The sequence below is a fragment of the Dermacentor andersoni genome, chromosome 3, assembly GCF_023375885.2.
Source record: "Dermacentor andersoni chromosome 3, qqDerAnde1_hic_scaffold, whole genome shotgun sequence".
Taxonomy (NCBI): Eukaryota; Metazoa; Arthropoda; class Arachnida; order Ixodida; family Ixodidae; genus Dermacentor; species Dermacentor andersoni.
This window is the reverse complement of record NC_092816.1, coordinates 44,367,950-44,381,003: the sequence shown is the minus strand read 5'-3', so window position 1 is coordinate 44,381,003 and position 13,054 is coordinate 44,367,950. Positions and strand designations below refer to the sequence as shown.

Here is a 13,054-nt window from a genome sequence, read left to right as displayed (position 1 = left end):
CATTCCTTTGTCTATGGTGTAAAGAAAACTGGCACATACGCACATGCTCTTGTGCACCTGTGCGGCAATCATCTCAAAGAGCTAGTAGGTGTTGACACGACAGAAGTACATGTACGATTTGGATTGTGGCCTAATGGTCAGGGCATCGTGCTTGTCTGCTGAGGGACCGAGGTTCGATCTTACCATAGGGCATGCCATCACATTTTTTTTTAATTGTGAGCTATTTGGCTAGACAGCAGAAGCACCCAGTAGGTATGGTCAGGAAACCTTGGGAGGGTTGGCAAAGAAAACTTTGCTCTAAAAAGAAATTACATCCTGCTCCACACATCACAGTAGTGCTTTCTGCAGCCTATATGACTTTCTTGTCTGAGTGAGTAGTATGAATCATGGGAATGTATGGGGAATGTCCAATCTGAGCAAACAAGACAGTTTGCAGAAACAGAGTACTGCACAAATCGGAATTTAGAGGAGGTTTACAATTCATGCACTCAGCTCTCATTTTCCTCAAACAATATGCTTCCAAAATGCATAATCATTTGTCCTGAACCACGGTTTTCAACACATTGTTACTTTGTGCTTGCAAGCTCCCACACATCAAAGGTGTACTAACCTTTCATTTCCAAAATCAAAGTCATCATCCAGTCCCCAATCATCTACTGGATCATTTTCGCCACATGCCAAGTTGACCTGCACATTCTCATCACCAGTGCGAGTTTTTTCCGTAATCAGATTCTCTGAGCCACCTTGGCAAAATTGCTGCAGGGAAGCTTTCACTTCAGGGATGTTTTCCTTTGTTGCTAGTACTTGAAAGGAATGCAGAACGTTGGCACCAGCAACAATGTTTGAGTTCTGAGTAAATGGGGAGCGCTTGAAGTCAACATTCACACACTGGTCGACTTCATCCTCATGTTTTCGTTTTGTTTGTAGCAATGTATCAGTTTTTGAAGATGCACTCCTCAGCAATTGCTTGGCCGGTGAGCTCCTGAGCCTTAATGGCTTTGGTAATGTCCTTTCTGTGAGAGTCTCTGAGCCCAACTGCTTGAGTGGGATTTTTACAGGCGGCCTGCCTATGGCAGTGCACTTTGTCAGCACAGACTTGCAGGCTTGCTGGCATTGTGTCGGAGGCACAATGTCGTCATCGCTCAAATCAATGACGTCCTGAGACAACGAAGGTGAACCTTTCTTCTCAGTTTTTGCTTCACCCAAATTGGACTCTTTCAAGCTCTAAAAAAAAGAATGTTTGAGAAAGAAATAAATGCTCATGCACTGCGATGCACTGTTAAAAACAATGCTACCCTCATAAACATGCAATGTTGCACATTTTATGTACACAAGAAGAGGGCAGTGGTTGCTCTGGATATTCTATTAGTACCCCTCTACACTTACAAGATGTAATGAATTCTGGGGTTTTATGTGCTGAAACCATGAGATGATCTATGAGGCACACCATAGTGGAGCACTCTGGATTAATTTTTACCACCTGGGGTCCTTGAACGTGCACTGTACACAAGTGTTTTTGCATTTAGCCTCCACTGAAATGTGTGACTGGGATTTTATTTCATGCATTCGGGCTTAGCAGCGCAACACCAAAGCCACTACACCACCATGGCAGGTACACTTAGAGACAGAAGTGACAAAACTTCTCTATTACATGAAGACATGTTACACGTTGTTATGCTACAATGAGCTGAAGGAGCACAGCTATACCACTCACAATACTACCATGCATTACATAAAGGTACAGTCTTTTGTCAAAAGTATACAGGCTACACTGCCTATAACTGCCATACTTACTACAGGCTATTTAAGCTCTCTAGGGAATGAAAAGATCTCTCATACTCAGCATCCATGAGTGTCAGGAGTGCCACAGGAACCACAACACACAGCCGAACAACATACAGGGCCCAACAGAAATGAGTTTAGCTGGCTTGTGGGGCTGGAATATGCCTGTCGAGTTCATTTAACTGCTAGCCAGTCGGGCTGAATGAGCATCAAGTCGGGCTGAGTCAGGTGAACTGCATGGGGTAGATTGACCCAGCCCGACCTCTTTGCAGAACACATGTAAACACGGTGTCTCAGGCCACTCAGAGCTGATATTTGCACTGAACAACTGTGACATCACAATTTATGTGTTGGCAGTGGAAACAGTATCAAAACAAGGCAAACACTGTGCAGTGCTACCTCACCCCAGTGATAAGACCCATGAAACAGAGCTATTGAAGACCGCTGTAGGAACCGGAAACCCAGTTCAAATGCATTGATGTCTTAGCTTGACACTGTGTGCCGCCATTCCCTAGACAAGTCAGAAGCGGGTTCCTGAAATCGCAATCACGAACGGCTCAGTCAGCCCAATTGCTGACTCGTCCCGTGTGCATCGGGTTCACATAAACATAGTCGTTATGGCAAAGGCGTGAAGTAGCCTGTATACTTTTGACAAAAGCTGTACAAGTCATCCTGTTGTTTCCTTCACTAATGCTGAATGACTTTGCCCATTAAAGCCTTTCTGCTTTGTAGTAAAAGTCGCAGAGCTTGAAGTTCTTTTTCCTTTTTTACCAATGAAAATATTAACAAAATCTAATTTGTCTACTCTGTAGACATAGAGCAAGAAGTTGAGACTAGGGGGATTAAAGTGTTTCAGTTTTCCTAAAGGCTAATATAGCCATAATGCAGTGAGATGGTTTCCAAAGAGCCTCACTGACAAACTTTATGCAACAACTAGAAACTACATTTACCTTATTGAAATAGCCAGACAGCAGTCTTTGGCCTTTGCACAGCGATGTCTGAAATATATTTTAAAGAATAGTCAGCTCAAGCCAAGCCACAAAACAGGAATTCCTCACTCTCCCGTATGAACTTCAACCTATTCCATTTTACATGAAAATCGCACAGCAGATTGGGCGCCACAATAGCACAATCACCCAAAATAGTTCACACGCACAAACAGGGAGAATAGTGCGAAACTTATATAAGAAACGCACCAGTCACAACCAACGTGTCAACTTGGGGCCCTATAACGTAAAACTATTCCAATATATTTCTATTCCAATCTCGTGACGTCAAATTTGCGTAACCGCCAACGCAAACACCGGGCGGTCCCCCGCTGGGTTGTCAGAACAGACCAATCAAACGCTTTCCTCGTTCATAGGAGGTCACTTTAGTTTGCTTGAAAAACGAATAAGATTGCCTACACTGAGCGGCTTGTCGTATCTAATTGGCTGACAAGAGGCGACGAGAACGCTTAAGTGGAGAGGGATTCGATGGGGCCGAGCCACTGCACTGAAAGTCGATAACCGGACGAAGAGGGTGGTGCCGGCGTCTACGATTAGTCGGCTTTCCCTTACTTAGCTTGCGGTGGCTGGTCGAAAATCGCGGCGGCATGCAACGGAAGCTCAAGAATGACGCTAAAACGGACCCTCAGCAAAGAAGAGTTAGCAGAATGAGGGGGTAAACGTGCCGAAAGTGCTCGAAAACGTTACACGGCCACGCAAAAAGCTTTATTATACGCAAATACACCCATGCTCTCCGGCAGGTACGAGTAGCCAGCGTCTGAGCCATCGGCGGCAGCCATCTTCTATTCCTTTCGGAACGGGGCAGCCTGCGGCTATTCCGAAGAAAATTCAGTTTTGTTCGGCATATTAATGCATCTTTATCGCGTACACGTCACTTTGACGCGGTGAGTTCTTGCGGTTTTGTGACGTCGCGTGACAGGCAGGTGAAGTGGGTGCAGCCCGAAAACTTTTTACCAATAGCCGAGGGCTAATCGCGAAAAGGTGTCGAATCAGAAATAACTGTTTTTCCTTTTTCTGTCAAATCATGCATAATCAGTGTGTACACATCATATCAGATGGGGAGGTATCGCGGTTTTTGTAACGTCGCGTGACAGACAGGTGAAGTGGGGGTGGTCGAAAAAACTTTTTGACCAATCGTGGAGGGCTGATAGCAGAATTGGAATAGAAAAATTTGGAATAGTTTTACGTTATAGCGCCCCTGGTCCATCACTGGAAAACAACACTTTTTGGGTCGAGCTGTCACTGTTACGATACTCTGGTGATTCTTATACCGTTAAATATGTAGCTATGTATCTTCCAAACGAAAACATAATTAAATCTATAAATAAATAAAAGATTAACTTAAACGCAGGCAAGCAACCTTCAAGGTGTGCCACGTCATATATTATTATAATTTTGAAGTAAAGCTTAAAGTTGTCGTTGGCAGGGAACAAGAGCTGAATTTAATAAGATGGACAAGGCGATCTTCGGGATCTTGTATAGCCGGAACGCCGGTAGCGGCTGTCGCCCAAGCACTCGAGCTAGAATTAACAAAACACCGCTTTCTTTCTGTTTAATGTGTTCAGTTAGCGTGTCATGTTGAGCGCCGCGAAAAGCAAACAATGGGCTCGATTAAACTGAAACAACCGTCTTTGATTGCGCGCGAACTTGCATGCGGATTCGCAGATAAGGTTGAAAAGTTTCACAACAAGACAATGACATACAGTGACAGGAGCTGCATGAACTTAAAGACGTCACCTGTTTCTTCGTTTTCATGGTAGCTCCAGTATTACAAGGTCGCATCATCACGAATAAAATCGCCAAGTCTTCACGAACTTGCCATTTACCGCCATTCAGACAAGCCCGCCAGCGCCGAGATAACCAAGACGTACGGCGGTACGGTTGTACCAGTTGTACGGTCTCCCTGCTGCGGCGCTGTGGTCTCTCGTTGTTTTCAGTTTCAGTTTCGAGTCGCTCGAAGTTCCGAACACGGCGACTATACGACGCGTCGCAGTCATAGCTCCTTTTTGAAACGAGCGAGTTATAGCGCGCTACAGGAAACGAGGACACAAGAAGCCACAAATACGCACACGCAACACTGTTAGCGCAGATTCTTTGTGCCTTCCCATGTCCTTGTTCCCTGGCCGCGCTACAACTTGCTCGTTTCAAGATGAACCAACAAGCCCACATCGCCACTCGTAGCTTCTGCCCGCTTCTCGCATTTGTAGTACACAAAAGCATGCCCTTCAAGATTGGCGTCCGTTAATCCGAAATGGCCTGTTCGCGATTCCGGTGCGTTACTACCCCAAGGAGGTTACCACATATCAAATACCTTTAGAGTGTACTTGATAAGGGGAAGTGCGTCCAACGCTAAAAGGATATAACAAAATTTGCTAGAGTGTAAGGGGCGCTCTTCAAGTGAAAGGCCCCTGAAACGGTTCTGACGAATTTTGTAGACGCGTAGGGTACAGCTAAAGTTAACCATTCGCAACACAATTTGTGTGAACCGTCTCATATTAAGAGAGCTACGGACGATTACAAGTTACCCTCCTCCAAACAGTCACCAAACACACGGGTTAATAAAAGCGCGTGTTAGTGCTGTACCGCCGATGGAATTCTGCTGCATACGCCGATGAACTACCGTTCCCGCTGCAGTTTGTGCAATTTTAAATTCCCCAAGGGAGCTGCTTGGAAACGTACAAAGCTAAAGACTGACTAACTTTTCAGTACTTTATTATATTACTTGAGAGAGGTGCCACATGATATACTTAAAGGCAGAGCAGCGCCAGTCAAAGTAGATGAGCGCTGGCGGCAAGGCCCGGTTTAGTCGCCTGCAGCGTAAGTATAAGAAAGAATTCAGTTGAGTACAAAACTCACATGCAAGAAGGGACTACATTGTAAAACAAACAAATCACTCGGCGTGTTAAGTTTGCTCAAGCATCATCGAGGTGTGATATGACTTCCCAAACGGGACGCGAACTTTTCAGCGAAAAATGGAACAAAAATACCATATGCAGCAGCTACTAGCAAATTTCGCCCTGAACTACCTATTTTTTAAACACATTTCCAAAAACGCAAACAATATCTAAGATGCCTTCGGGCGAAAAGAATAAAGCTGTTAAAGAAGCACTTCCTTGGCATCATTCCGATAAGACACAGCGTGATTTATACCCTTTACAAACAAGGCAGGGTGAAAACTTCGCAGCTCAAGAGAATCGACAAGAGTTATGCATGCATAAAATAGATGTAAAAACATGAAGTGCGCTACAGCAGGTGCGAGGATTTACCGCGCCACATGAAACCAACAATTTCAGTTCTGGCAAACTTCAGTAGCTTGAAAGGGACCCTGAAACGATTTTGACGATTTTCTACAAACGTACTGAGTCCTTAGAGTAGGTCCTTCTGATCATTAATTGACACATCTAAGTGCTCCGCGATAAGCGTGTAATTTATTATAAGGCTTTAAAACTGCACATCGCTGCCGATTGCAGCACACTGCTCGGCGGAATTTTAAGCCGCCCCTACCCATATGACCGATTGATTGATTGATTGAAAACTTTATTGTTCCACCGAGCTGGGGTGCCCGCCTCTTAACCTACACGTAGGTAGGGGGGAGGACGAAGCAGTCCCCGCGCGTTGAGGACAGTGAGTCTAGTGTTCCTGTATATGCTCCCGCAGGGAGCAGAGTTGCGCATACCTTTTCCGGCGCCGCTCGCACCGCTATTGGCCGAGCGCGAAAAATGACGTCAAATGATCCGCGCCGCTGCGAAGCCAACTTTACGGGCGCATCGCCGACTCATGCGAACTCGTCGTTTCCGTCAGTAGCATCGCCATTGCAATCAGTGGACCGTCGATCGTGCGTTCAGAGGAGCAGATATAGAAGGCCGTGTCTGCTGTGCCCGGGGCACAGCAGACGAAAGGTGCCCGAAATGTCTACGTTCACCCATGACGTCACGTCCGCTATAACCCATGATGTCACATCCGCTCATTTCCATGGCGGCCGTCTTACGGAGGCGGCTGCGCTGCGAAACGGTCCGTATTCCGTGCCCACTTAGAGCGTGAGTAATTCATCTTTCCACGCTATATGCGTGTAATAAAGGATTGGGGCTGTGAGCAGTTTGATGCGTTACCATTAGGTACCTTGTGCGCATATTTTGCCTCCTGGCCGCGTCAAATTGCAGCCGGCATGTGGAATGGGCCGTGGCATCTTATATGGAGCTGCTCATGTGAGTGGTATTGCCTCCGTCAGGATCGTCAGTGCGTGCACAGAACCACTCAGTAGTCTGGTTCAGGGGAGAATACGCGAAAGAAAGAGGACGTAAGAAAACACTGGCATGACGAGCTGTTCCGTCAGATCGCGTTACATCGCGCTTTTTTTCTAAGACCATCTCGCTCGAGCGAGAGGATCGTAGAACAGCATTACTACTGCTTTTTTACAGCTTTGCTGCGGCTCATTTAATCATCACCTCCATTCTTTTAATAATACAAATTACATCGCTGCGCGGAAGAGCGTCTCTTGAAGTTTCCAAACAAGAGCCAATGCCGCCGTGCTTGCTGCATACACGCTTGCCTTTCCTAACGCAGTTAAGACGCGGCACTAGCTCTGCTACTGCGTGATACAGGGTCACTGTGATAAGGAAATTAAAAAGAACAAACGAAATTAAGGCAGAAAATGTCAAACGTTGCCAAGCGTGATAAACGGACCTGCCTCGCTAGATGAGTTGAAGAAATCGGCGTCCTGAAGTCAGCTTCGCCGCAGTAGACTAGTGTTACGCGGTGAAGCATGTCAGAACTGAAGAGTGACCGCTTTCACCGACATAAATAATATGTGTTCCTTAATGATGTACGCGTGCACCTGCCGTCTCCTGTTACATAACGCGCGCCGAGGCGCCTAAGTGTACTGGCCGGCCTTCAGCGCTATTTCGGACGTGGCTGTGATGCTTTGAACCGTTGGTTTGTCGACCTCGTAAGCCAGTTAATGTTTACACGGCCATTTTTTTTCTGAGCTGTTGATTTCTTCCATAATAGCTACGTAATTTCGTAGTTTCCTGTTCAACTGCTTTGGTCATATGCGAGTCAAGGTGTTCTCTTTAGTCGAGCGCAGTTTTCGAAAGCGAAACGACGCTTTTGCATCAGCATATAGTGCCGTCGCCCATTTACAACACAGTCAATCAATGTAATATTGTATGTCACTAGGAAACCGCCGAACGCAGGGAACTCACTCGCATGCGGGGAGCTGCATAACTAGCCACGGGATTACCGTGCCTCTTGGGAAGCTGCTTTGCATCAAAGGCCAGGTACCCTTGCTATGATTCACCGCAACATATTTTGTATGTCTAACCGCTTAACATATTTGTATTGCGGTGAAGCTAACCTTACGGAACCGAATTTCGCAACGCTTTTTAGACTCCTGCATCTCTACCAGCCACTACCAAACGCTTGTCGGTACGTCTCTTGGCAAAGGTCCAGGTAAATCTCCTCTGTTGGGAGTTGGGGGGACTCACGTATATGAAAACGGCCAAGGAAAGCAGTTGCCCTGATGAAGGCACGCTCCCCTGTCGAAACATTTGCACCAGCCTGTTCGACCAGCATGACGTAATTGGGAAAGATTTACGTGAATCTGGAATGTATGGTTTCTGTCAGCGACTAAACTAATGTTCCACTCTCATCAAAGCAGATTTTCGTGGCAGGATGCATGATGTCTTGAGAACTTTTGTTGGCTAAAGCCATACATGCCAGGTTAGCTCTTGTCACAATAATACGCTTTACCGCAATACACAAGAGGCCCCGCTGCAGGACACGCCCGCTGTAGTTAGCCAAAACCTTATGTGATGGTTCACTGCAAAACACCTCCTGTATTGCGGTGAATCGTAATAAAGCACATTTGTCAGTTTAGAATGTAAAGACCCTTGCCCTTCGCTTTTGTAATAATATGACTCAGTTTAATGAGAACATGTATTCACTGCTAAAAACAACCACATTGAAATGGAGATATGAACACTGATGGCAGCCTGTGTGATGTTTTATCCCTTTACTTTTTTGTGTACTTGTCACGCTGCCATTATTAAATTTTCCTGTACTTTGTTAGGTGCTGACGTACATAACATTACAGCCACTGTGTAATTAGTGTTGAAGGACCAGTGTGATGGCTTTACTCAAGAAAGGTTTGGGTTATGTTGTTGTGAAGGTTTTTTTTAGGGGTAGCTTTCTGAGAAGAAATCAGATGTCAGGAAATAGATCTCAATGGCACAGTAATCTTGGCTGCCTTTTGCTCAAACGTGCCCTAGACATAATTGAGTGATTTGCACTTGCAACTGGACAGCAGCCGTAGCTTGCTTGGGAGACCAGTGATATGGCATATTTTATCAAACTAGGTGACACATAGCATTACCAGTCCGAATAGAGACCTGTTTAAATGTTTGTCACCTTTAACACCTACATTTTCGACCATGAATTCAGAAAAATCTGTAGCACATTTATAACCTAGATTTTAAATGCTGTATAAGTTGGCTTCTTGTTCACTGCAGCTGTGCTCGGGTTCTGTCCTAACGGGAGAGCACTTCTGCACAGCTTATTAGGGAATATTCTTATTTACATACCTTCTTTTTATTTATCTCGTCTACTATCACAATCAAATGTTTATGGCACATGAATGTGCTGTGCATGAATCTAACTTACAATGCCATGTTCAACAGCACAGTGCATGTAGCTTGTGTTGGTTCATTCAAGCTAAGCATTGCTACAGCCTTTAACTGTAGGTATCATGGTATGAGAGCAGAGAAATGGATATGCAAAGACAGTTGGGCACATTGAGACAACATCTTTATTGTGTGTGAAAAAGGTGACAGATACACAATATGGGGAGAACGCATGCACTTTCATATTTTCTCGCGCACAAAAAAAGCCGGAGGAATAAGGTTTCTTCACTGTGCCATAGAAACTATGTTTGCTCTCAAAGGTAATTCTGATTCATTGGATATGTTCCTGTGCTGTGTTTATTTTCTTCAGTGTGCTTTAGTTTTTGCACGTTAATGTTTCAAACTCGTTTTTATTTTCACAGACTGAACGTCCCACGTCTTGGTTTGACTTCCTGGTACAGGATACTTGCACTTAGCATGGAGTGATGAAGCAGAGCAGTGTACTTTTATTAAATGTGCAGATTTTAGCAGTATAACAGCAGTTCTATAAAAAAACATGTGTGCTGAAAATAAAGTGTTCTTACCCACATTCCTCGTTGTCTATTTATTTATTTATTAATACTGTCAACCCTCATAGAGGGTCATAACAGAGAGGACAATACAATTACATAAATCAAATATGGACAATGTCAATGCACGTAAAGTTGCTTAACACTTGTCAATTCACAGTTAATAAGATGTTCACTTGAATGCTGTTCAGCACACTTCTGACATTTATCAAAATACGTACAATGAATATCAAGTCGTACATATAACTTGGCACTTCAAAACTAAATCGAAAACTCCTATAAATATGCCTCAGGAGCATTTTCAAAGTCGGTGACATCCTTTAGGCTAACAATAGCATTTGGCAATTGGTTCCACATTTCTATCGCATCCAGGAAAAATGAGTATCGATGTGTATCACTGTTGGTATGGTCCGGCTTTATGACGTAGTCGTGGTTAGTTCGCGGGTATCTTTTGCCTGGAGCATGTAGATATTTGAGCTTATCAACCTTAAGTTGATCCTGCATTATTTGATAGAGCACCTTCAGCCTATATTTTTTCCTACGTACCTCAAGAAGATCGAAGTTGCAACGCTGTAACATAAGTGTGACCGATTCCTTCCTTTGGTATGTCGAACAAATAAAACGCGCCGCCAGACTCTGTATCCTTTCCAACTTCCTCTTAAGCGTCACTTGATGGGGACTCCAAACAACGCTGAATATTCTAGTATCACCTAATGAAGGCGGTGTATGCAATAAGTTTTACATTACGCGATGCACGTTCCAGTTTTTTTTTCTAAGAAAATATAACTTTTGTTAGGCAGTCATGCAGACATTATCTATATGTTGGTTCCATGTCAATTTTGCTCATATTCCTGTATTCTCTTCAGCAAAACCACTTATATGGGGAACTGATCATGATAAGTGCTCATGAGCATTTTAAAGAACAGCCTTGAACCCTACTCATGCATGGTAAAATGTATAGATGCAGTGAAATTGAAACAGAAGGCAAAATAGCAAACATGATGCAGTATTTGTCAGACAATTATGTCAGCAATTTTTGCATAAAATGATTTACTTAGAGCATACTAGCACTACAAAGCACCCATCTTTCTTGTTAGGCATACATTACTACAAGGTCTTTAAAGGTGGCCACAAGAGAGATGCTGGCTTTAATGAGGAACTATAGAGGTTAAAGGCAGCCATGAAAATGTATTAAGAAATTATGCAATGCATAGCATTTACTCAGTTCAGAGAGCTTCCAAAGTTGCCATAAGGCATTGATAGCTGTGGATGAGGGAACAGTTGTAGCCCTATTTGGAGCATGAGAAATGAACATTAAGATCGAAACATAAGTAACAACTCGTAATGCAATTAAAAAATCTTGCTATACTTTTAAAAAGACAGTGAAATGAAATTAGTGACACAATTTCCTTGTCTTTTTACTTCATTTAGGTTCAATATACTTATTTTAGTAACACAAAAAAGCAGAGTGGTGAAGCACATAAGAAAAATGCTAGTCTGTTTTTATATTCTGCTTTCTCTAAATTCAAAGTTCAGTAAAGTTAACTTAGAAAGCTACGGTGAAGCCATTGCTTCAGCCTGTATGGTGCATAACAGCAGCAATCGCCAGCCTAACTGCTTGGGTTTACAGTGCCTTATTTGTATTGTATACCTTCTAAGTGCTGAGCTACTGGAAGATTGATTAAGGTGACCAACATGCTGAACCAGTAGTTTACTGAGTAAAATACATGGAGAAGGGTGGAAAGATAGGACAGAGAACAGGGGATGTATTCTGTGTCCATCTAGTGGAAATGTCCATTTCATCCGCTCCTGAAGTTCTGATTGGCTGGGCTGGCGTATGCATGAGAAGGAGACATGCTCCCCCAGCTACTTTGCACTTCAGCAGAAGAGGATATGGACATGTCCACTAGATGAATACTTACAAAGCTATTTAATAAAGTACTTCTGTAACCAACATGCCTGCTATGCCATCCTAGCTTTCAATGTCTGTCTTAGTAAAAGTGTGAAAGAACCAGGTTTGGTGCATGAAAAGTTTTCCTGAGGGTGTGTGCCTTGAAGCCCGTAGTGGTAATCACAGGAAACGGGGGTGGATCCAGAGTAGCACCAAAGGGCAAGCCTTCATCGAAACAAATATGGAGGGAAGTGACTGCATGCTCAAACTTGTCAGCTCACAAGTATGCCAAGACCAAGTGATATCAGAAGTTGATGAAGCCTACATGGTTAATGTATAACCGCTTAGGCCAAAATTATTTAGATACTTTTTATGAGGACTACATATTTACTGGAAATCTCAAAATTATGTTAGTGCAGAATACCTTCCACTAGTTGTGACGTCCTTGAAAGAATGAAAATGTTTGAGTTGTACTTGTGTGGTGCATGAAGTTACATTAAAAAAAAAACTCAGCAATGGAAACAAAATGCAAAGAGTAGTATTCGAAATAAATTGCCACCTCTTTAGGGCTAGATGAATTCAAATAATAATAATAAGCAAATGAAGATCGGGCATACAAGATAGATGTTTCGGCTCCCACTTGAATGCCTTGTTCACAAAGATTGTGAACAAAGCTCCAGTTGAACCAGTTCTTATTTTTCATTTTTATGGTTGGCATCTAATTTTAAACTACTTACCATGCCTCTTTTGACAAAACCAGACAGGCTGCCGTCAAACTCTTCACTACTTCAATGCAAATAATTGGAGGTTGGCAAATACATTCTTCTAATAGGAATAGTAGGTAACGAATAGTCAAACACTGATGCATACATTTACAGCAGGCATATTTATCTTGGAATTCAGCACCATGCTTATATTGTCTAGTAAAAAAAGGACAGCTATCAAGGAAGATTAGGATTATTTTTAAGCAAAAGTAATTATACCTCATATACTTGAAGCAGATGTAGTGCTTCTGAAGAATTATGTCCAAACTGCACACACTAAAACATTAAGCTGGGATATTCAAAAAGACAAGTGCATGTTTTGCTCGCCAAGTGACTTTTAGTGTGCTCAATTATGTAAAGTGTGCTATTATATGATTAATGTAATTTGCTAATGTAAAGAAAGAACAAGCCAGTATCTCTTGCT

General features: G+C 43.3%; 1 protein-coding gene and 1 long non-coding RNA gene across 2 annotated transcripts in view; one reads left to right on the top strand and one right to left on the bottom strand.

Moving 5' to 3' along the window:
- Positions 1-4,639, bottom strand: part of Dna2 (DNA replication helicase/nuclease 2) — a 30,122-nt gene extending 25,483 nt beyond the window's left edge. The window contains exons 1-3 of the mRNA XM_050166624.3: positions 4,527-4,639; positions 2,733-2,780; positions 611-1,224 (exon numbers count right to left, since the gene is read on the bottom strand). Of these exons, the coding sequence (XP_050022581.1) occupies positions 611-1,224; positions 2,733-2,780; positions 4,527-4,574 (710 nt within the window). The 5' untranslated portion in view covers positions 4,575-4,639. The remainder of the gene's footprint in view (positions 1-610; positions 1,225-2,732; positions 2,781-4,526) is intronic.
- Positions 4,640-6,664: 2,025 nt separating this feature from the next.
- On the top strand, positions 6,665-9,995 carry LOC129387846 (uncharacterized). The gene is made up of 2 exons (XR_008614999.2): positions 6,665-6,826; positions 7,965-9,995. It is a non-coding gene; the product is annotated as an uncharacterized lncRNA (long non-coding RNA).
- Positions 9,996-13,054: the final 3,059 nt, after the last annotated feature.